This window comes from Vigna unguiculata, chromosome 2, assembly GCF_037176805.1.
Source record: "Vigna unguiculata cultivar grain cowpea cultivar isolate G323 ecotype 2 chromosome 2, ASM3717680v1, whole genome shotgun sequence".
NCBI classification, from domain to species: domain Eukaryota; kingdom Viridiplantae; phylum Streptophyta; class Magnoliopsida; order Fabales; family Fabaceae; genus Vigna; species Vigna unguiculata.
Window position 1 is genome coordinate 35,239,371 of NC_140793.1, and position 26,293 is coordinate 35,265,663.

Genomic DNA, 26,293 nt, shown 5'->3' on the forward strand with positions numbered 1-26,293 from the left:
CTATATACAATATATATATATATATATATATATATATATATATATATATATATATATATATATCAGATAAAATATCAAGAAAAGAAAAATGAATGATTCTCGTGTTCAAAATTTTCCTCACAACACAACACATAAGAAATAAAATAAAAAAAAAAAAACGAAGACGGCTGAAAGCTTTAAACATTTAATTGATTATATGTCAATATAATCCATGAATTAATTCAATGTCACGTTTAGAGGGACAGAATAAACATTTAATTGATTATTCAATTACATTTTCGTATTAAGTCTTTTATACAAGGATCAGTTTAGTACTTTTTTTATTTTTATTCTAATTTTGTTTGTTCTCTTTTCATCTAAACCAAGTAAATTTATATTTATTAGTTTTTAATTACGTAACTCAAATTTTCCTTTAATTTGTTTCTATTTTTTATTTTCATTCACACTACTTGCCTCTGAAAAAGATTAAACGATAAAAAATAAGCTTAAATACAAATTGTAAATTAATGTTTTTGAAAACTTCGTTATTACAAATATAGGTTTTCCTTTAAATGTTTTTTATAATACTTCTAACTATGCATCCAAATTCGTTACGTAATTTGCGGTGGGTACCAATAAATTTGCTCATGAAGAACACTTTTTGTTTTGGATGATTTAATACAAAGCAATACGGTGGATAATGAAAGAAAAAAAAAAGAAAATTAACATGAAGAAGTAAAGTTATATTTATTAAAAATGAAAATATTTATTATTAAATTTTTTGTATATTTAGTATTAGTTGTAATTATTCATTATTTAAACAAGAAAAGATAAATTAATCGTAATTGACTATGTGTGGTGTGCTCTTCATCTTGGAATAAACCATTTTAAATTTTTTAATATAATTAACTATGAAACAAACATAATTGATAATATTTATTTAATTATGTAGCAACTCTTCACACTTTATTCGTCTTTCTTCTAATATTTTGTGTGAAAAGTTTCCACGTCTTTTTTTTCTTGTTTTGTGTGCTTGTAACACATTTCACCTAAGATAAGTCTTATTGTCTGCATTTCTTCTTGCATAAACTTTGAACGATGCAAACAAAAAGTTAAAATGTTGTCAAATATGTGAAACATAAATGTTTCTCTGCGGTGTGAGAGATTAAAGAAACGATAGAATGTTGGTTGGTTTAATTTGATCGAGGAAATATGAAAAAAATAAATAAAGATAGTAATCTCATCTCAAATTTTCAACCCAAATGAGAATAATTAGAGTCGTCAAAGTGGGTCAAAATTCGTGGACCAATCCCGTCCACCACGGGTTTGAACCGGGTTGGATTGAATTTTTTTTACAAATTTCAGTATGGGTCAATTTTTGACCCGACCCACCAAGAATCCGGCTCACCCCGGTTAAATCCGTGGTGGGCCGGGTTGGTGGTGACACATTATGTTGGAGATGTTGGACTTTTTTTTAACCAAACATATTGGTGGGTTGACAAATGGAAACCTAGCTTCAACTAATAAAAATATAATTATTGGAAAAAGTATAATTAGTTTGCTGAAAAAAATATTGCATTCAATAAAAGATTGGGTAAGTCACAAGATTGTTTTGATCTTAGTAAGTAATTTTGTATTTTTATTTATTTATTTTGGTTTTATTGGAGTTTAACATAATTTTGGATTTTATTGAGATTGTATTCAAGTTTATTTAAATTTTAATCCAAAATATAATTTCTGACTTAAGATAAAAAATATTATTTTTTTAATTAAGTGGGCTAGTGAGTCAACCCGTTTAACTCACCAACTCATGGTGGACCGGACCGGGTTCAAATTTTTTTAGCTCACTAATAAGTGAGCCAGATTGGATTAGCCCACTAAGTGAACAACCCGTGATGGACCGGGACGGACGACCCATTGTGACAGCTCTAAAAATAGTATTATAAGAAATATCAAGTGTCTATAAAGGATGACTTGAGTCACAGTAAGATCGGAACCCTTAATCAACTCTTATATAAATGATTGTCTTTAATTAATAATTATATTTTTTAATCTAGTAATAAGTGTTTGATTCTACCGATTGACGTTAAGATCGTGAATTTGATTACCAATAATATTTTTTATTACTTAATTTTTTTAAATAAACATTTTTTTTCATATTTTATATATATATATATATAATATTACTTTATTTTTATCTATTTTGTTCTCTCACTCAGCTGTTATTTTGTGTAGGATTTAGGATCGGGTTGAAGCTGACAATACAGATTTGGCTTCAAAAGATGGAATGTTCAATCAATCACCAATTTATTATCAAACTTCCAATCAAAATATTTGGTCAACATCAGTGTTCCAGCTTTTCGATTAGTTATTTGTTGATGATTTTTATTTTTTCAAAATTAGAAATATATAAAAACAACACTTTCCAATAAGATTACATTTAAAGTATAATTACAAATATAACATAAAATTATAAACATCTTTCACGTTTTCAATTTCCATCACAACACGTTTCAAAGTGTTAGGTTTGTATATGTGCAATGCAATGTTTGTTTCACTTATTATGTCTCTTCAACTATAGATGAGAGTGGACTGTTTACAAAACATTCCTCTTATAAATATCTCTTCACCTAGTGAAGCTCTAAAGTCAAGAAACTCTACCTTTTTAAGAAAAAAAATTATACGAAATTATAATGGAATTCTAAAATATTAATATACAAGTGAAAAATAACATCTTAAATTTATAATACAGTTTTTTTTATATAAATATTTTGATTATATTATTATTAAATAATGTAAACTTTTTATTAATCTGAAATGTTTAACAATATTATATAATTGAAGTAACATCAACCTACCCTTAATTAGTATAAAATACAAGAGAGATAAGAAAGAGATAATAATCTTATCTATTCATCATGACTAAAGAAAAAAACCGAAGCCATAGATAAATAATTATTATTTTTGTCTTCTATTCATACCTTAATAAACATGTTCCATCAACAATAATCGGTGTGACTTCTTGTCCGATAATTCTGAAGAAGTTAAAATAACATAAATAAAGTTTATATATTTAATTATTATTATTAATATAATAAATATTAATATATAATTTATTATAGTTGGTACTATATAAGAAATTACATATATTTACGTGGTCTTTCATTTGTTTAGATCTTAAACTCATAATGAGAATTAAAATTTTTAGCTATTTATTTTTCAGTACTAGTAATTATATTGTTGGCAAAAAAATTATCTCTTTAATCAATTTTAAAAAATAAATCTATTATTTATTTTTCATCAATATATTTATTTAAAAAAAATATTTTAAAATTTAAAAAATTATTATAATCTAGTGAGTAATTCAAAATGTAATTACTAAAAAAATCTATTATAATTCAGTCACAATTAAAACTAATTATAAAAAAACACATTATATATTATTTTTTTCTTTTATATTCATAAAAAATTAATACACAAATTCTCATGAGATAAAAAGAAAATAATGTTAATTATTAAATTAATAAATATTCTAACTTCTTACTTTTGTTAGAAATAAAATGAGAATAGGTGAAAATTGAAGATAAGTAAATATGTGTGAGAAAGTTAAAAAACAATGAAAAAATATATAAAAAATATTTTAATAAATATTTTTATTTTTAATTATTATTTCATATTTTATTATTTATTAACATTAAATATTATATTCTATAAAAGAAATAATAAAATGTCTAATTTAATTTTTATCAATACAAAATACAAAGTGCATATAATTTAAAATTTTAAAAATTTATAAAATACATAAATTTAAAAAAAAAAAATCAGAAAAGTTGGAACCATGGCAGCCGTCATGTGAAGATCTGCCCGGCGTGGCAATAATAATATAAAAAGTAAAAATAATAAATAAATTAAACTTGTTTTTATCTAAATAAAATATTGGTGCTAAAAGAAGTTCACAGCATAACTATTTTTTACAATAAGATGAAAAGATTTTCCAAAAATAATTAAAAAATTTTAAGACTAGGTTTAATACGTTTTTTAAGTATATATAATTTGTTGTCTATATATTTTAAATGATTGTTTTAATCGGATAATGATGCAAAATATATATATATATATATATATATATATATATATATATATATTTTGTTTCGACTGTTTTTATCTTAATACTTATCTTCTTCTTCATCTTCATCTAAAATATATATATTTTATTAGATAAATATATATATATATATATATATATATATATATAATTCTTAAAAATTAGCTATTAACATTTTATTTTGTTCTCTCTTCTAATTTTTTTGCTAGTCTACAATTCATTTACATCTCTAAAATACTTTTTTATTTTATAACAATATGTGTGTCATTACATTTGAATGATGTACGTCAATTAAATAATTTTTATGTTTCACATACAAAACTTTAACTATTTCAATAACACAAACTCTTTATTTACTGTGTAATACTAAAAACATAATAAGACAGTTTTTATTATTCTTCAAATTTAATTGATAAGTGATGTATTATAATTTTTATTAGTATATAAAAATTGAGATTTTATGAAAATTTTAAAAAATGCTTGTAAAGAGACATTTAAAGTTTTTTTTTAATTTAAATACCTGTTCTTCTATAAATTTTTAAAAATATTTTTAAATTTTATGAAATTTGTTTTATTAATATTTACAAATTTAATAAATATTTTTGTTATCATATAATTTTATTTGCTACTCTAATTTAAAATTAAAATGTATACATGTCATCTATATTCCTAAAGTTCACTAATTATTTCTCATAAGATAAAAATTTATTAAAAGAATATAATCAAATGAATACAAAGTAGGGAAATCTACTTTCACATACAAGTATACTCAAATTTACACCTACTTTGTGGTAACTAGGAATATTAGTTTGTTTTGTATTTTACATCTAAAATAAATTATACGAAAAATAAGTACATACAATACACAAGTTTATTACATAATAAATTATAATTAAGTAATCATATATAAAATTGTACACATGGTGATTAAAATACAGTCTACAAAATTGTTTATTAAAGAAAAAGCAAGGAGGAGAGACTTGAGATACAGGGAAATGGTAGATTCATGGTGTGATATATACAATTCACATTCTGCCGCAGATTAATCCAAACACTGTCACAAAAGCCATTACAAGAGAATGATCAATTCCACCCTCCACATCCAACGTTAGAACATCACTCCCCAGTATAACTCCCGAACTCGAGTGTTTTTGCTTCGCCTGCACATCATTCTCAAAATTCTCAACATCAAACCAAACATCAAAAGCTAAACCCTAAAAACAACAACAACGACAACAATTCTTACATGCGCAACTATGTCCCCATCATCTGTGTTGACAATCCGAAACGCTGTTTTGGCTCCGATCTTCTCTATGCAGTACTTCTGGCACTCCACCATACTAATCTGGCACGTCAATTTTCCTGTCATCATCTCGTGACATCTTTTAACTTGAAACCAAGGCTTTTCCTGGTTTTCACTGTTACTACTATCATCGCTACTTCTGTACACATCCCAACGTCCAAAACCCAGTAGTCTCTGCCAAGTTTCAAATCAAAAACAAGTTAATTAATCCAAACCAACGATTTACTCACACAACGTTACATTATCAGATACCTTGTGTATGGTGCAGAGAACTCTTCCTCGGAGATCCAAAAGGTTAACGTCTCTTCTACCCTTTGTGTCGTAGTTGTCGACGCGATAAACGACGAGACCGTTAGAATCGTAGACGGTGCAACCGTTAGAGTTGAAAACGAGTGATTTCATCCAGAGGGTGTATGTGTGTGGTCCATAGGAGGTGCAGGGAGAGAAAGTGGGTTCCTTCTGATCAGGGTAAACCTTCGCCATTTGAGCCGAATCAGAAAGAACGAGAATAGAAGAAGAAGAAGAAGGAGTGGTTGATTTGAAGTTGAAGGCTTGAAGCACTATTATATTCCAATTCCTTATCTAGGTCAAACACTCAAACCACCTTTTCACTGTTTATGCACAAAAAAATAAGTACTTTTCACTTTTCTCAATAATATAGTCCCAAACATAGCAGAAAGTGGACATGTCATCATTTAATGACTGACAATTGAAAGAAAAAAAGAACAAAAGTTTTCCGTTGAAAACAGCCCAATGTAATTAATTAACTAATTAATCATTTTCTACTAAATTATTATAATACAACAGTTCGTGGATAACAACTAAACGTGGAAACTGGTTGAATATTTTGCTTCGGTTGTTTAAAAAAATTCAAGACCTACACAAATCATGTTATTTGAAATAAATTCAAGATTAGAAGCAGGACATTAAAAAAATTTGTACACCAAATATTGTAAACGAATATCTATGGGTAATAGGTACATATATTTTTTATAGTGCATGTTAATGGGATAGATACATGTATCATAATATCTATATTTGTGGATATATGTATCCGTTGTACTCTAGTTTAAATTTTAAAAAATAAAAAAACATGACTAAAATATTAACATATTGACTTCGAATGAGTTATTTTTTTATCAATTAGTTTTTAAAAATATCATTTCTTTGTAAATTATCATTCAACACTGTTTAAATAGGTTATTTGGACTTTGTTTGAGATGTATGAATGTTATGCATTGTATTTTATTTGAATTTACGATTAAAATATGTTGTTAAATGTTTATTTTTTTTTTGTAAATTATCATTCAACACTGTTTAAATAGGTTATTTTTTTTTTGTAAATATCTATGAATATTAAAAAATTATGTGGATACCCACATAACAGATATCCGACGGATATAGATACAAATACAGAACAAATATTTATCCAGTAGATAGAATACGGGAAAATTACTATCTGTACCTTATCTGCGCCATTAACATTCCTAATCAAAACCGTATCGGGATACTTATTGATATTGAAGCATTTTCACAGTATACTAAATACAAGTTATTTTTTTAATTATTTAACTTTGTAATCTGCTTATATTTCCTTTCACATTAAATATATTGGGTTATATACAATCTAGTTATCTCTAAATACATTAATAGGTCAATATAGTGAAACTTTGTTGTGTAAAAATAAACTAGATATATAAATTATGAAAAATATCATCATTGTTACTAAAAACGCGACACACGGGTGGAAATAGATATGTTGGACATTATAGAGCTCAGTCTTACATGTTTATATCATGTAGATATATTTCTAAAAACAAAAAAAAAAATATAGTTTTCAGGTTTAAGTTGACTTTCATATGTTAATTTCATTAGAAAATATGACATGAATTTATAGTTTTGAATTTTTATGCGAGTCAACATTCTTCATATTTATCAAAGTAAATAATTTACAAAAAAAATAGTAAAAAATTATATACCCTTTTAATATGTTACGAAAAATTAATATAATAATTATAATGATAATAATAGAAAAGTATTATGTACAGATATTTAAAATAGATAAGTTTGTTAGATTTTTGAATTGTCAAAAATTGAAATATTTTTAACTAACGTTGTTATAAAATTTTTAATCTAACTTATTTAAAACATTTTAGTGTAACTCTATAGTATGCATTAATGTAAATAAGACTTTTAACAATAATTACAATAAATTTTCAATAATGACTTTATAATTTTCATTAATTTATCCATTATTGAAAAAGACATTTGACTTGTAAATTTGAATTAATGTTATATCTCAGTATGTGAATACAGTTTTAATAGCAATTCTCATTGTATATACGAGCGTAAACACATACGCTATCGTACTGTATACATTTTTTAAATATACATGATATTATATTAGTATATGATAATATTGTAATGTTATTAAATTAATATATAAACTAAAATTATATTTATTAAAAATAAAGTGAAATATATCAGAATAGATGAAAGAATAACCATTGATAAATAAATAAAAAAAAAGAAACAGAGCTAGCCAATTTTATAAAATACTTGTAAAAGTAACGATTAATTTTTAAAAGTTTAATAAATTATTATATTTAGAGGATAATATTAGTATTTTGAAGTGTGGACACAAAGACGAGAATTTCATTTATATATTATTATAGATGAGATACAAATAGAATTTTACAATATTTATGTATTATAGTTTTTGTTTTCAATCTGTACCAATTTTTAACAACATGGACAACGTCTTTCAAAAGTAACCGATCATTTATGGTAAAACTCGTCATTGTATATGTTTTAAATGTTAACTATTTTTAGCATTATTTTTTTTTTCATGCAAAATTAAAATTCATTTTTTTAAATTTTTGACACAATTAATTTTAAATTTTAAAAATTAATAAATATATTCCTTCTTATCCAACTTTCTTAAATTTTTTATTTTTGTTTTAGAATGGCATTTCATTCTAATCCAATTTTTTCAATATATATATATATATATATATATGAATTGATTTTTCAAATTAATATTTAAATTGTTTATATATTTAAAATAAAAGTTAAAATTAATTTTAAAAAATTATATTAATTTACTTTTAAAATTTGAAAATTAAAATATATCGAGTAAATTTTAATTTAATGTATAATTAAGTTTAAGAATTACAAATATAATTAATTTATTTTATAATTACTTCAAAAGATGTGATTTGATTTTAACTTTAGAAAACAATAGTTTAACATCCTAAAAAAATATTCGACTAATAACCGACCTTAATAATACATATAATTAAAATATTATCAGATAATAGGTGTCTATCATATCACCACTCCTATATTTAACACATACCATAAAATCGTTAAAATTACTATCGTCACCCGTCTTATTCGTGTAATTGGTGTCAATTTTTATAGGTTTTAAATAATGAAATTGTAATAACTATTTTATTTAAATGAGTTGCTTTTTAAATTTTGTCTTTTTTACATAACTAATATTAAATAAAGTCTTACATCACACGGAATCTTAATCCTTTCACTGTGTTGACCCTTTGTTTTTTTTTTTTCCATTTTAAACCGATTCTTTACAATTTTTTTCACTTCAATCACATAAATAAAATCATACCATTATTCTTTTTTTTTTCTTTTTTTCTTATTTCCATCCAAACATATTATGAATAAAAACATTAAAACGCATAGTTTTTCAGATCTTATCTCACCCATCATAAGTTATAAATTGAAATTTAAAAACTTGTTATTTACCATTTGATTTTGGTGATCGGCATATAATTGGCTATATTATAATTTTGATATATTTAATTTAATTTATGGTCTACAATATTTGTCTTTTTACCCTTTCTGTGACTTTAAAAATCAATTAAAAAAAAACAAATCACATTTCTGACCATTATTTAATTTCATAGAGCTTTTTTCTATCAAATTGAGTCTTAAAACGTAGTTGTGTTGATGTGATAGGAGTTAAAACAAGTTGTGTAGTTATCCAGAAACATGTTGTTAGGGGGTGGCTATAGAGTGTAGATGTCATGCCCACAAATGATAATATTAATCTTCTTTTTTGTTGGAAGCAACATTAGTCTTTTTTATTTTATATCCTATCTTCTACACCTTAATTAATCATTGTTCCATGTCCCTTTTGTTTGGAAAAAAAAAAAAAAAACTCAGTGTTAGGTGATATAGCTACAAAATCAATTAATCATTTGAGTCACTCAATACTTCTTCCATGTTCATATTCAGTGTATGGTTGGCTTACGTTAATTTATAGCTATCATTCAACAAAGTTTATAGGAATCAATCTTTTAGTAATAATTTTATTTTGTAACAAGTATGAAAACTAATAATATATTATTATTGATTAATTCTTATTTTATTAATACTTTATTAACTGTTTCTATCATGTCCAGTAATCTCACATTATTTATAGATTAATGTCTGAGATAGTTTATATCGTTTTTTCTTCTAATCTATATGATAGGAAAGATGAAAAAATTTTACGTTTCAAAATGGATAATTGTAGATCACCATTTTAAAAAGGACAAAAGGTAAAATGGGTTAAAGTTATAAAATAAAAAATTGATTTTTTAGTTATAATTTTTTTATTATTATTCTCATATGCGCGTGACACGTTAAGACGTGAATTATTATTTGTTAATATTTGTGATTTATTAATGTGAGTCAAACCTATTTTCGCATTACATAAAATATAAACACATGAATAATATGCGCGAAAAGCACGTACGAAATTAAAATACAACGAAACATGCATATGCAATCGAGTACGGAGATATGACAATTTATTTCATCCAATCAATAAAAAAGAAATATGTTTAGAAACAATAATTAAAATTATCTCAAACCAATTTTATCGATTTAAAACCAAAATATTACGTGGCAATGACACACAATAAATACACATTTCACAAGAACACCACTAGTACAAATTTTTCAATGTCCCTTTTTCTTTTGTCGTTTATTTATTTTTACCACATAAGTTCACTAGAATATTATTTAATTTTTATATCTAATTAAATTTTAAATATCTTATAAAATTTAAATTTAATTAAGCATCCATTGAAAAATCTACACTATTAGATATTTGAAATATCCTTTTATTTTCTTCTAAACATTTTTTTAGTATTCCAGTAACGAAAATCATCTCCAACTTACTTTAAAAAGAGAAGAAATAAATTAATAAGTTTAAAAAAAATAAAAAGAAAAAAATTGATCGACAAGTTAGATTGATAACAAAATAAAATAATAGCATATTTAAGTAAAATATAAATACTTTAAACAACAGTAAAATATTTTTTAAAATAAATATTAAAATTTACCATATATTTAATTTAAGTCAAATTCACAAATAATGAACTATCTAATAGAAAAAGTGTGTCTCTCGTGGCAGACAAGATAACAGAAAACAGTCAAGCTGAGCCGCCGACATTGAAAATTATAAGGAAATGATTTAAATGCAGCTGAGCTGAGGCACGTTCTCCGTTATTTTTTAGAACCCCGTTTCAATTTGATGTGTCTCTGGGAAAATGATTGTAGGTAAAAGCATAATTACAGTTTACAAATAGTTATGAATATGAATTAAAAAAAATCATTCTATGTAAAATGTTGAATATATTTTAATTTTGGTTTAATTAACGAGGTAGGTAAAAAGAAAAAAAAAAAGTTAAAAGAAGTAACATATTTCATAAGTAAATACTTGGTAGAACTGAGCGTGTTATGCATGTTTGCAGAAATAATGTAGTTTCTTGATCTAAATGTCAATAATAAGGTTAGAAAAAACATTAGAGTGTAAATAAGGGCTATTATTATTTTTATCGCAATAAGAGTATATTATATGGCTTAATTATGTATTTTATACCTGATAAATTTGAGAATTTTGGATTGTTTTTTTTTGTTAATTTTTTGTTTTTTATTCGGTCTTCAAAACTTCAAAACTTTTTAATTGAATCTATATTATTCAAATTATAAATATACTTACATAACAGTTATTTTGTACCGTCAATATCTTTAAATATCGTTACATAATACATCGTTGTAAATTATAATAATGACAAAAATCTATCAGATTTATGAATATTTATCTAAAATTATTCTTAAAGTTAATAAAAATTATAAATTTATAAACTTTAAAATTTAAAAATTTAAATTATAAATTTAAAAATTTATAATATATAAAATAAAAATATATAATTTATAATTTAATGATTTATAACCTTCTAAATTTGTATCATTTTATAATTTTTTATTTTTGTAATTTAATATTTTATAATTTTATAATTTTTATTATCTTTAAGAATACTTTATAGGTAAATACACTCGAAAGACCTCAAGAGAGATTGTCGTCATTATGGTAATTTACAACATGTATTATATGACAATATTTAAACGGATGATAAGATATAAGATAACTGTCACATCATATAAGTAATGAAAAAATCTAACAAGAATGGAAAAATTTTGAAATTTTGAAGACTTGAACCACAAAAATTTAATAAAGACTAGATTGACAATTCTCAAATTTACCGAGGTTAAGTCATATTATATTGAAAACAAATATTTCTTATATTTTTTTTCGTAAATTTATTTCTGACGACAAATATATTATTTTTCTTAAATATATAGTTTTATAAAGGCGATTTTGATTTCTGTAAAATTTTAAAGATTTGGTTTTTAGTTTTCTTAAATTAAGTAATTTTTATTTAATTTTAATAAAGTTTAGTGTTTTTCTAAGAACTGGTCATGAAATTTAGAAAATATAGGAAAATTTCAAACTTGCTTGATGTGAAATATAATTTACAACTCAAAAACATAATTTTAAACCGCCTATAACATATATTTATTATATATATATATATATATATATATATATATATATTAACCACACAAGTTTAATATATATTAATTACATTTATATTACTAATAATAATAATAATAATATATTTAAGTTAGATAATAAAAAAATACAGCAAAAAAAATTAAATACAATAAATAACAAATTTATTTATCAGAATTGATGTTCACTTCACATATGTCAGAGTTATACTTTTTATATTAGAGTTAAAAGAATCTCAAATACTTAACTAAATATATAAAATGTTAAAAAATGATTAAAATATTATAAATGATAAAACTTGGTAGCTGTTTGTTTACTAGTTAATTTTAATCGCAACAATAACAAAATGATTATTAGAAATAAGATGAAGCCCTTAAAAGACCTGTTACATATATTATTAGAAGTTCATTTGGTTGAACATAAGCCTGAAAAATAAGAAATGTTTTTTTTAATATAAACTTTAACACTTAACGAAACAGTAATTGGAAAAAAAAATTAATAAGAATCATTCATTTGTACTATTTAGACTATTCGTTAGTTTTGACTAAAAAGGTGATATAATTTTTTCTATCTAAATTATTAATTTTAATATTAAAAAAATTGAGAATTGCACAACACATGGATTCTCTTACATTATGTATGCCCGAGTAAAATGAAATGAAAAGAAATACTTGTGACACAAAAATTGAAGTGGTTAACACTCAATTTTAACCATCCAGTGAAGAAGAAGAGTAGATGTCTCAGTAACTGTTCACAATATTCACCACAGATGAATATGTTCCTAGCACTCCGAAAATTACTCCAAATGCAGTAATCACCACGCTCAACGCAACCTTATAGTATCAGAGTAAAGATATAAGAAGTGTGAAAAAATAAGCAAACATTAAATGCAAGAACAGCAATATCATACATACCTGTGTATACGATGCTTTTTTCCCCACAATTCTCATAAAACATAAACTGGGAAATATCACTGACTGAAAATTTTGCACTCCCCCAAATTAGTTTAGTCATCATATATGTTTGAATGTGTTTATGTGAAAGTATTTGTGAGTACATTGAATTGAAGTGTTTGCTTACCACAAGTATACTGAAGAGAGAGCCAATTAAAGCCATTACATACCCTGAAATTGTAATAAAATGGTGTTAAAGTGTCACTTAGTTAGGTTCATTAAAACTAATATTACAGAGACAAAATTTAAGACTCACCAAAAAAGGGAATCAGAAAAGCGGCACAAAGTGTAGATACAACAAGTGCAACTCTGATAAGAACGAAACACTGATTAGTTCTTGAGAATCTATCTGGTAGCAACTCCTCCAGACTTCTTGCTAATGGGGTCATCAATAAAGCATATTTGGTGAATGGGTTAATTACCTGAAAAAAAAAGTGAGGAACACAAATTACAAAAAATGTTCACTTCAGTGAAAGTAATGAAATGTAATGTCATTTGAGACATTAAATGTTACTTACTGTTGTCCACATTGCAACCTTGGAGGCAAATGCATTTCGTGGCAAATTTAATGTTATTTGAGACAAGGTGTCGTTGCCAAACTCGAGGAATCCCATGATAGCAACACCTCCATATATTGCAACAGACAATGCAAAACTGTGTGTGAACAAATGAGTTTAGGAATAGTTTAGACATTCAGAAATAAGAAATCTGATACGTTTTTCCTGTTACAGACAAAATAAAAGGATACCATACCATACAATTAATGCTTTGGTAAATTGTGTTTTGTCAGCCATAGATTGGTAAATATTTGGAAAAACTGAATGGCCTGCAAAGCAAAATCCGTGGATACCAATGGCTAATGGAATGCCACTCCACTTGACAAATTTTGTGCTGTGATGGAATCCAATACCATCCATCATCCCAACACAATACACACAGATAACAATCAACAGTGTTGCAAAAACTCCTCCAGCTGCAGATCATAACAAAAGTTCCAGTAAGGAAATGCTGAGTTCTGAAATTGAAAACAAAAGAAATGTCCTTTACACTTTGCAGTACCTGACAGTACAGAGATTATACGAAGATCCTTCAGCAAAACAGTTGGGATAAAAACAAGTGCAGCAAAAATTCCAAACAAGTGCACAGAATCTAAATGCCAACCACCCAAATCTAAGGATGTTCCCGGAAATAGTCCAGTGAGGTTGTCTCCTTCCAAGGTCACGAATTCTACACAACATGACTACACTCACAAAAACATGTGTCATAAATACACTGCAGAATAACAGAACTAAGGTGTTGTTAAAACAAATATAAGAAATCATTGCAAACACTTACATATAATTCCGTGTACAAGATGATCTGCAATAATTCCATAAGTATACAGTGATTAGTATTCTTTCTCACTACTGTGACATGAGTTTGTGTTATACAACAAATAAAGATAAACAGTGAATAATCTTAAGATGCATTTTCTTGGACCCAAAAATTAAACTTTATGAGATAAAAAGGAAAAATGACCAAAACCAGATAACTCACTGATACAATAATACGACCATATTTTCCAAATGCAGCTTCTCCTATATCTGGGTAGCTATTGATTCCTTCTCTGCTTTCAAAGCAGTATCTCATAAGGGTGGCTGTATAGCAACAAATGACAGCGAAAAGAACCATCAACACCACGCTAATCCAACCAGCTTCTTTCATTGTGTAAGGTGTTGAGAGAATGCCAACTCCAGCCATCACATTAGTTGCTGCAGTTTAACAGACAAAGGTGAAAAACATCATCACCTCGTAAAATGACCAGGTAGTAATAATAATTTAGTAAAAACTGAGGAAGTTCAGTTACTGTATTTTCAGACAGGACATTACTTCTACTTCCATAACAAGGATATATATATATATATATATATATATATATATATATATATATATATATATATATATATATATAGAACATAAAAGAACTGTTTGCAATGAAATAATATACCATTGAAAATTGTTTGAATTAAGCTGCAGCCACGACTAACGGGCAATTCGGCTACTGAATGCCCTTGCGCTGCGTCTTCCTTCAACAATGGTGATTGGGTAGTGACTTCAGGACAAGAGAGGAAAGGAGTCTTTTCATCTATTTGCAAGTTATGCTTTGGACGATTTTCAAAACTGGACAATATAATACTTGGTACTCGTAGAATTGATTCAAAATGTGGAGTTGCTGCAAGTGTATAAGAATCTGTAGTCTCTCTGTCATAACAAAACAGGGAAATTAGTAAGAGACGAATCAAGATTATAGCTAATTACTAGTTAAAAGGAAGCACAAGCACTGCAATAATCTTGATAACACAATTATATCGAAGTTTTTAAAATCATAAAAAGAAAAATTTTCTAAGAATCTGCTTTAAATTTGGTGGGATCATTGAAATTTAACATGACATGATCACGGCTTAAAATTATGTGGCTGCAACTATATCACTGCAATTGTAGAGAGATTTTCGTTGAAGAGTAATTGCCAACGCAGCAACCATGTTAAAAGAGAAATGGAAAAACATGAAAGTAACTGCACAATATACACTCCGAGTTTCAAAATTCCACACGACTCATATTCTATCATGACAAGAATGAGCATTGTAAATCTTTACGTTTTTTTTTTTTTTTTAAATAAAAGTATGTTTTACAATTCTCGTTATGAAAGCTAAATCTCATACCTGTTATTCTGAGAAATATAAAGTTACTGCTACTGTTATAGAAAGGATGTATAGTGATGCACGTTAAGTTAAATCTCATACCTGTTATTCTGATAAATATAAAATTACTGCTGTTGTTATAACAAGTGATGCATGTTAAGTTCTCAAATGTGTAATATTAAATAGTTTTCACAACTATCACAATTTTAGCATGTTTAAATATTTTAAATGAAATAATTTTAGAACTTCTTTAATAACCTGATTTGAATGAATTTTGATTTTCTGTACTCCTTCTTTGTAGAGCCTTTCAAATATATCGATGATTACTGATTTTAAAATTTTAAAATATATTAATTTTTTTTAAATATTAATAAAATGTATTTTTAAGGACAATACCAAAAAATTCAATAGAAAATTTGAATTCAATTTGAATCACATTTCACTTGTTTTTTTTACTAATTTATCAAATTTTAATGATCTATTTTGTGGTTCAGTTAGACAAGTTTTTAATTAAACTGATAGAGTCTGATTTTTAAAGTATAGTTACGAGTAACACATTTTCTCCTTTTATTTTAAAATGCATAGTTTAATCTAATTAATTGACGTTCTAAAAAAATAAATTCTAAATTTAATTTAATTTTATAAAATTGACTTGCAATAAATTTAAATATATAATATACTATAAATTTGTGTGTTTTGTTTTGAAGTCCATTTAAGATCTTTAACACACCTTCCATATATATATATATATATATATATATATATATATATTAATTATATTAAACATAAGACAAGATATCTATATGGTCTCATGTTAGATGACACTACAGTTCTACTAAAGAATAAATTTCAATCGAACAAAACTAATTCAAGCCTACGAACTTAAAAAATAAGATTTATAATTATTTATACAAATTTATTTTATCATTAGTTGATGTGAAATCGTGAACAAATATAATATTATTATTAAGAAAATTAAACTAATAATACACTTGATAACTATGTAAACATATTATACATTCACAAAGATAAGATACGAGTGTATCATATAAAATAACATAATACCACCATAAAAAAAGTATTGTCACTAGATTTTCAACTAATATTTTAATTTATGATACAGGAGGAGACAGATTAAAAACTCAACAAAACCCATCAAACAACAGTATTGCATACCATAATTAGAGGCAACAAAACAAAAATATATGAATAACAAAAAAAAAAAAAACACCAACACAAAATAAGCAATGGATTAAAAGAAACAGTAATAGGGAGAAGAGTGTACTTGTAACTTTGGGGCCATTGGAGAGAAGTGAAAGAGTGAGAGTGCGTTTGATGAAGTTCCTCCTCCTCCTCATCACTGCTACTACTCTCACTCTCTAACTTAGCCGTTTCAACATCAAGTTGCGCAGCGTCGTTTATAACATCCTCAAAAAAAAGCTCAAGGTCTTTCTCCTTCTTGTTCCCCTCGTTACTATCCATTGCTGCAACTATTCTCCAATCTCAAACTGAAACGATGAGTCACGAATAAGTTTTCGGCCGCAGAAGATGCAATTTATAATATACAAAACCCCATATAAAACGACTATTCAATGCAATCAATTATGTACAAAACGACAATTCAAGAAAATGAATAATATACGAAAGCCCATTAATACGACAACCCAACAAAATATAAAAACCCATGTATCTATCGACAACATCACAAAACGTTATCAATTTATTCAAGTAGTGCCACTGCTACATCTAGATCTACTCATCTATTACTATTACTAGAATTTGTTTCTAATTTTATCTCCACACATCTATTTAATTTTAATAAATGAAATCACACAATCAGAATTTTAGTCCTTGTCATGGTATATATGTTCATCTTAGATCTTGCTAAATTACAAATAATATATAAAAGATGATTCCCATGTTACACCATATCCTCTAAATAAATGGTCCCACCCAAAACAATACGGTTTTAGATAAAAAATATTGAAATGTAATACCAATTATATTTTTTTTTTGTGAAGTGCATATAAAATAAAAATTTATTGCAAATAAATATTTACTGTATTGTGAATGAATTTGTTAATAGATTTTATTTGTAATAAATAGTTTAAATGATAATGAAATATAAAAACAAAAATATAATGAAGAGAATAAAAATATATATAATTGTTGAATTTTAATGTAACTATTTGTAGAATTGATTGTTAAAATAATAAAATCAATTAACAAATTGATATTGCAAAAGCATGTGACGGTAAGAATAAATAAATTGAATGAACTAAGGCCGACATTTTAACGTTCAAATTTGTAAAACTTAGCAAAAATATTAAGATTAGCAATGGGATGGTTCAAAAATATTTTTTGTTCTAAGAATTAGAATCCAATATCTAATTCTTGTTAGGTTTATAGAAGAGTTTTACTAGGAAGATACAACACCAATGAGATTTGAGTCCAATCACATAAGATATTGACACCACTCTTAACCCAAAATCTTAAGATAATGAGTGTATGGGTCTTTATTTTTATATAGTGCTCTACTTTCTCATTGATAACTAATGTAGGACTTAGACTTACATTTAAATTCATAACAAATCTATTAGTTTTTTTTTTTTTAAGTCTGGTTGAAACCAATACAAAACTTATACACATGAATCCATCAAGTTAATGTATCACTATAATACCCCATAAATATTATTAACTTCACTTATATATGTATTTTATCTAAGAAAAACTTTACACAAAACTAATAATGTTACAAAATAAACTCTAAATGTATTTATATGCATTCATTTATCCAAATATAACATAATATAATACTTTATTCCAAATTAACTACAATTCATAAACCTATACACTATGTACTATGTAGATACGTCAATATCTACATATTAATCAAATCATTTATAATTTTTTAATTCATTTCTATACATTTTAAACGAAATATGCAAAAGACAAAAGCCATTAATGTATAAAGTTTGAAAAAATGGGTTATAAATTGTTGTGAACCTGGGACTGAGAAACTGAATAATTAAGAAAATAAGGGTAGCATGTGGTTGCGAAGTAGTGCAGGGAGAAGAGATGGGGAAGACAATGATATATGGATAACCATGACAGTGTCGAAACATATGAAAACAAGAGAGATAAGTATGTATACAAGTGGCATTTGTCCACATTATATACTTTTATTCTTTTCTTTCAAAATCTAAAATATGAACATTTTTATTTTCCTTATTATCATTATGAGTTGCAGAGGTGATAAGATACTCTTTTCTCATTATCTGTGATGTTGCAAGTTAAGATTGTGATTAAGAAAAATGAAGTTAAATATGATTGAATATTAATTAGAGTAAGATTTATAGAATATTCTTTTTATATAGCTCTGAAATAATATTATCTGATATTTTATTATGTAGGTTACGATAAAGATAAAAATATCTGATATTTTCTTATTCATTTATAATATTTAGAAAAATATATAATGGAACATCTCCATGTAAAAACTACTTTTTTATTTTACCATTTCGTGTGCACAAATATTTTTATCCAGAGAAACTCTCATATTCGAAAAGCAAATGTGTTGTTTATCTATTCTCTTATCAAATAACTGTGCCCGGTTGTGTACTTATGCTTTTAGTTATGTAAATTAAAAACTATTTACATATTTTATAACATCATTGTCATAATACAAATGCATATACAAAAATATAACAGCCGTGTTCCATTAATAATATTGAAAATTATAATTATAAATAATTTATAAAATTAGATTACTGAATTGCGTTGATTAAAATTAAACAACACATTTTTTTGGATAGATTTAAAATATATTTAAATCTAATTTTGAATCTGATTTGGTTTTATACTCATTGCATATTTGAATACCACTCCATGTTTCCTTTTTAATAATTTGATTTTTAAATGATTTTCATTTGTTGTTTTTAAAGTTAAGATAATATTAATTATTTAACTGATGAGTAACTCTGACATGCTGCAAGTGACATCAATTATTCCGTGATAGAGCTCAAGTGGGCTGAGCTGGGTCGCAATTGAATTGTGACGCTTGAACTGTTTCAAGTAAGAAGAGTTGCACTCTAACTATTAACTATAATTTTGACCTGGTGGTAATCAATCATAACATTAATCAATGCAAAGAAAATTGTCAAAGAGAGTTTAGTTGTATGGAAGTTTGTAGAAGATCGGAGATTGTGGTTTAGGTCTTGGAATGAGGTGAGGGTGTGTTCAAAACGTGTCAACATTTATCTTTATTTGGTGATTCATGTGAATCTTGGTCTATAAGGTGGTGTGTGGCATGACACGAGCACGAGCAACCGTTATGAGAATCGACAGAAGATAAAGGTGGCAATAGCTGGACATCTGAACAAAACAAAAATGTTGGAAAACATTATGAAATTTGACTCTTTTTTCTGTTTTCATTGGTGCAAAATTAAACCGCGTCTCACGGATTCAAAGAAAGTGACAGAAGAAATATGTGATGAAGTTTGACTCCTCTCTTTTGAAATTTATGCAAAATATTAGGGATGGCAATTAGGGTCTGGCCCACGGGCCCAACCCGCAGGTCTGCAGAAAAAACGCGGGGCGAGCCAGGATAGTGAGCCCGCAGGCCCGTGCGGGTTTGGCCCGCGTAGGCCCGCGATCTGCGCGGGCCGGCCCGCAAGTCCTCATAAAATTTAAATAAAAATAAAAATTACACTTGTGTATATTAATTACTTCTTTTATGGACTCTTACATTAACATTTCAAATTCTTTTATAACGGAAAAGACAAGTATTATGTAATTTTTAATGTGCTAAAATTTAAAGAATATATTGTGTATGTTATAGTATGAATATGATGAAAATGTTGAATTATCAATTTATCATCTAATTTCCCACAGTCTTTACTTAATTTTGTGAACTTCTTAAAGTTTCCCAAATTTTAAACATTGAAAGTTTTATCATAAAAATAAATAAATAAATTTAAAAAAAAAAAACGGACCGGCCCATGGGCCAACATATATGCGGAACGGACCAGAATATGCAGCTCACATAAAATGTGCGGGCGGGGCGGGACGGCCCGCGGTGTGCGGACCTTATTCGGGACGGGCCTAAACGGGACGGACCGGCCCGCATTATCACCCGTACAAAATATAAATTTACGTGTTGAATCTCACATCTGATGCAGGTTTTAACAATAACAGAATGTTTGATACACGCGTGTTATCACGTAACAATTTCAATCATGAGTCAAAATGTTCACATTTTGATCTTATACATAATATATAATTTAAAGTTAAAAATTATATATATATATATATATATATATATATATATATATATATATATATATATATTTAAAGATGGTATTTGTGTTCAGGGAGAAAGTTGTACCTTTGTATAACTTTGATGATGGCTAATTGATTAGAACTTAATTATCTGCATTTGATTGAACATATAATTAGGAAGATGTGAATATCAAAAGTGAATAAAAAGAGTCAACATAATGTCATTGAAACAATACTTTAGTTAACATATATGGTAAGGATTTACGCTATTCAATACTAAAAACTGAGATATTCTATTTTTTTTAAATAGTAAATAATTATTAATGAAGAGCATAACTAATTAAAATATATCTTAAAAGTTATTTGATTTAATGCAATCGATATTTATTTTCTCAAAAGACAACACAAAATTTCAACTATACATTCAAAACAAAATTAAAAAAAAAAGCATAAAATTTGTAAATAGTATAGCCGTCAAACAATAAGAAAGGGAAAGAAAAATTGTTTAGCAGAAGAAATAAAGATATATGAAGATAAGTTTGTTAACTTACATCTTAGAGAAGAAAAAAAAAATATTAATGTTTTTAGTCTTGAATTTTGACTTGAAATTATAATTTGTTTTTGTCTGAAACTTTGATATATTTTGGTCTCTAAATTTTATAAATAAATAAATATAGTTCTCTTAATCCAATTAAAGTTATTCTTTTTTCGTATAAAACTACGTGTTTTCCAACTGATATTGAAGCAGAATCAGTGAAAATAATTCAAATGCAAATATGAAACACATTTGATATGTAAAAAAAATCTAACATAATTGAGTTAAAATGAATATATCTATTCATTTTCAAGATTTGAGAATCAAAATGTATCAAAGTTTCAGACAAGAACAAACTTTAATTTAGTATCAAAGTAGAGACTACAAATATACTTAACCATATTAACAATTACGTTTTTCGTACTTAAATTATTTTAAAAAATATATATTTTGTTCTTAAAATAAACTAGTACCTATTTATATTAAATATGTACACACAAGTGTACAAAGATAAATTGTGTAAAATATAAAGACAAATAAGCATATATTTTAACTTAGTACAAAAATAATTAACTCTATATTTAACTAACAGTTACAAAATGATATATTTTTCATTCTTGAAAAAAAGTGCTACCGTAATGCATGCATGATAATAAATAATTATGTAATTGTAGATAATTATCAAAATATCTAAGATGACTAAACTGGTTAGCATGACTTATTTTGGTATGATATATCCTTGGTTCGTTTGGTTAAATCGAGCTAGTATATCATTGAAAAATGGATTAAAATTACAACCCGTCTTGTTACAAGACAAAATGACCTGCCACATTTTTCTTTACTTTTTAATTTAAATATATATATATATATATATATATATATATATATATATATTAATAGCATACTTTATCATATAAATATTTTATAAAATTTTAATTGATTAATTAATAATTTTAATTGGATAAATTAAAATAATTATTAAAAATCATATATTAAATTATTCTATTATAACTTAATTTATAAATATTAATAATTTAAACCATAATAATATTACATATTTATATCTTTACAAAATTATAATATAAAAAATTGAATATTTTAAATTACTATAATTATAATTTTGAATTTTAAAATATTAAATATAAAATAAAATGGAATAGTAGGTCAGAGCAAATTAGGTAAATAAAACCAAACAAATTGATAGATTAAACATTTCAACCTAACTTGTTCCAATTCGACGTAGTGATCCGCATGTCACAAACCATTTTCTCACCCTTAAATATACATGATAACCCTGATTGTTATACGTTATTCAAAATTACTTATTTCTGAACCGAAAGCTAGTGTTATATGTATGTGACGTGGGATTTTAAAACTGAAATTAATATTAACCGCAAGAGAAATATACACTATTTCCTAAATTTAGTTTTAAAACTTATATATTAAAATCTTCTTTTATGCACTAATTTTAAGTACCTCTCGTGCACCATGATAAAGGACATTCGTTCTACTAGTTGAAGAAGAAGAAATCAATATAAAAATTTGAAAATATCAGCGGAAACCACAAAAATTGGGTAGGCATGGTAGGGTTCCAAAAGTAAGATCGAAAGAAAACAAAACATATATTCAGAAAAAAAAATATCAACAAGAAGTATAAAAAAAGAGGTGAAATCTTATATTTAATTCCAAATTTTGAAAAAAAAAATGGTGAAATATAAGGGCAATCGTAACCTTGAGATGGCGAAAAATGTACTCTTATTGTAGGTATGCACTTATGACTTCGCTTCCAGTTACTCAAACCATTCAACTCAAATGCTGTGTTTGCATCCAAACAAATCCGATATACACATATTAAACCATGTCTCTTCTTTTCTTGTGCCATTTAATGAGCCTTATTCTTTGGTTTGTTTTGTTATATATTTATAATAATATTGTAAAAATAATAGTGTTGCAGTTGTTAGTCTCCCTCCTTTTTAGGATGGTTTGCAGCGAGATCTCCTTCACATGTTGATCCTACATCCACATTTTATGAGATATTATTTTTTACACTAGGTTTTAGTTACAGAGCATGAATTTTTAAATTCATTTATCACTTATAAATAGGAACTTAACTCTTTTTCCAAGACACAACCTTTCTCATCTCTCCTCTTATTTTCTTCATTTTCTCTCTTCTCTTATATCCTAGATTACTTACTTTTTAACGAGTAATTATCTTGTTAGTTTCAGCTATCCTCAAAATATATCCGAGACGTTACTATTGTTCATTATTGATTTTTATTATTGTAAATTAGGAATTAAACAAAAAATTGTACATTGGCTTTGTGGAAGCCCAACCTCAAACAAAACAAAGACCATTAATTGGATTCAAAGTACGATCCTGGACATTAAACAAAGACTTGGTATAAAAGATGTGGACCAAAAACAACATTGGTGTTTATTGCAAGCCCAACAATTAAGAATGAATCGTTTATTTTAATTTGTAAGGCCCAGTTTGCAATTTTTCTACAATTTGTTCATTCTTATAATATTTTCGAGAGTCAACTTTGTACTGGGTTGGCTTTTACACTCATTTGAACCAAAGAGTATGACTTGAGTATTTATAGCCTGCGTGAATTGCACACATACTAGAGTTTGGGAAACATGATAATGTGAGTGAGGAAGAACGTGTGCAGATTAAAGAGAGCACGGGAGTTATGAACTCTTCATGATAATAATTATCATGGTAGGACCAATATCACTCTATTAATATTTCCGCATAAATATTCCACATTTTAATTTCGTGCAATGAAACCATTAATGGGATAATGGTGGAACTAGAGCAATCAATTTCATCCATTTTATTTCACAAAGGGTTTGACTCTAACCTACGTGAGTTAAGACTAAAATAGCTCACAAAATAAAATAAAAAATCATTGAAAAAGCTCATACCACCAAAATGTCTACAAAAATTCTATAGACCAACATAGATTTTTTTTAAACATATAAAAATATTAATATTTTAAATATATTATCAAACATATAATTTGTCTCGACCTTTGGTTGGGAACGATCTGTCCAAACCATTTGTCTTGGTCGATTCATTACAATTTTTAGTCTGAATCTGCACATCTCGACTATTACTCCGAAACAATTAGTTGGGATAATTTGTCTCGACCTTTGACCTGAGACGATTTGTCTCGACCTTCGTCTTGGGCCAAAAGTCTCAACCTTTAGTCCAAGATAATCAATCTTCTGACACAAATATAACTACATCTTTTGGTGAATGTTGCACAATTACCATCTTGTAGTGATCCTAAAAGGGGCTTGTTTGTTCAATGGTGGGTTAAGTTGAGTTGAGTCATGGATCAAATTGTTAAGAAGTAAACTTTAAGTTTAATTCAATCTCACAAAATCGACTTGTAAGGTGAGGTTTGCACCCATTTATATATTATGGAATCTTATATCTAACAAATGTGGAACTTCCAACACATTGATAGCTACGAATAGAATCAATTAAGTAAAAAAAGGTTAAAGAGCTTGAAAAAATAGTTAGAAAAATGGCGAATAGTACGGTATAGTTGAATTTAATATAAATAATATAAATGATGTGGAGGTCCTTATCGATAAAAATTGGTGGGACAGTTTACATACGAGCAAGGTGAGGACTCGACATCATGGATCTTTTACAAAAGCATAAACCAAAACCCCACATGCCTTCATGCTTCGTCTTCCGTCGTTCTTCATGCTTAATTCACTACCTTTCTTAATATTATATATATATATATATATATATATATATATATATATATATATATATATATATATATATATTTACAGTATTTTAACCTTAAATTTGATTCATTTGAAATGATTTTCTTTTATTATATAATTTTTTATCATCTCTTTTGCATCCAACTTATTTTATACTTATAAAGTTCACTTACATCTTCAAGTTATTTTTTTTTTCAATCACAACATCAATTAAATATTTTTTGCTTAATGTAGTTTTTTCGAAAGTTGTATTGCATCTAAAACAAATGCAATTCCCCATTTTACAAGTATTTTAAGGGCTAATCATATACAAAATCGGATATTAAGTATTGTTGATGGACCTATAAAGTGTTAAATGAAGAGTGCTGCATGCATTTAATTTTTTAAATTGAATTTAAATTTAAATAGTAAAAAATCTACATGAAAAGTAATTAAAAAAAAACTACATACAAATAAGTGTGATATGCTTAACTTCCACACTAATAAATTTTTCTATTGTTGCCCAGAAGACCTCATGTCTTGACTTTTAAAGTGTTTGTCTATTTATGAAATTTATCTTTTGCAACCAAAAGTCCAAAATCAGAAAAATTTGAACAAGTCTTCTGCTGAAAAGTTACTTTTTATAATCATTATTGATCTCTAATTACCAATAACTGATACTTAATTATCTGTCGTTTTTGATAATTTACGATTTCCGATTGATGATATTTTCTTTTAATATTTATTTTTGAAGCTCAATTGTGCATTGAAATGATAGCGATGAGGTTTCTTCTTCCTTAAAATATACTCCAATTCTTAGAATGTTTTACTTGGAAGCATTAGCCAGGCGTCCTTTCTGG

The 26,293-nt window shown here is 26.1% G+C and overlaps 2 protein-coding genes across 2 annotated transcripts; both read right to left on the bottom strand.

The window, feature by feature from the left end:
• Positions 1 to 4,869: 4,869 nt before the first annotated feature.
• Positions 4,870 to 5,935, bottom strand: LOC114174221 (protein LURP-one-related 4-like). Its single transcript, XM_028059014.2, has 3 exons — positions 5,640 to 5,935; positions 5,331 to 5,561; positions 4,870 to 5,244 (listed from the first exon to the last, which is right to left on the bottom strand). The coding sequence occupies exons 1-3, from the start codon at positions 5,868 to 5,870 to the stop codon at positions 5,110 to 5,112; spliced, it is 597 nt and encodes a 198-aa protein (XP_027914815.1). The 5' UTR covers positions 5,871 to 5,935; the 3' UTR covers positions 4,870 to 5,109.
• A 6,881-nt stretch (positions 5,936 to 12,816) lies between these two features.
• Positions 12,817 to 17,439, bottom strand: LOC114173075 (amino acid transporter AVT1A-like). Its single transcript, XM_028057293.2, has 11 exons — positions 17,175 to 17,439; positions 15,196 to 15,449; positions 14,745 to 14,959; positions 14,544 to 14,567; positions 14,268 to 14,448; positions 13,962 to 14,181; positions 13,727 to 13,862; positions 13,465 to 13,630; positions 13,336 to 13,379; positions 13,170 to 13,232; positions 12,817 to 13,088 (listed from the first exon to the last, which is right to left on the bottom strand). The coding sequence occupies exons 1-11, from the start codon at positions 17,369 to 17,371 to the stop codon at positions 12,996 to 12,998; spliced, it is 1,593 nt and encodes a 530-aa protein (XP_027913094.2). The 5' UTR covers positions 17,372 to 17,439; the 3' UTR covers positions 12,817 to 12,995.
• Between the last annotated feature and the right edge of the window lie 8,854 nt (positions 17,440 to 26,293).

Excerpts from the sequence above, each read along its gene's own strand:
- LOC114174221 (XM_028059014.2), bottom strand. The coding sequence starts at position 5,870 with ATGGCGAAGGTTTACCCTGATCAGAAGGAACCCACTTTCTCTCCCTGC. Across the intron at positions 5,562-5,639 it reads TTCTCTGCACCATACACAAG|AGACTACTGGGTTTTGGACG; the intron begins GTATCTGATAAT and ends GAAACTTGGCAG. Across the intron at positions 5,245-5,330 it reads ATGGGGACATAGTTGCGCAT|GCGAAGCAAAAACACTCGAG; the intron begins GTAAGAATTGTT and ends AATGATGTGCAG.
- LOC114173075 (XM_028057293.2), bottom strand. The coding sequence starts at position 17,371 with ATGGATAGTAACGAGGGGAACAAGAAGGAGAAAGACCTTGAGCTTTTT. Across the intron at positions 14,568-14,744 it reads ATGGTCGTATTATTGTATCA|ATCATCTTGTACACGGAATT; the intron begins GTGAGTTATCTG and ends GAATTATTGCAG. Across the intron at positions 13,631-13,726 it reads AGGTTGCAATGTGGACAACA|GTAATTAACCCATTCACCAA; the intron begins GTAAGTAACATT and ends TTTTTTTTTCAG.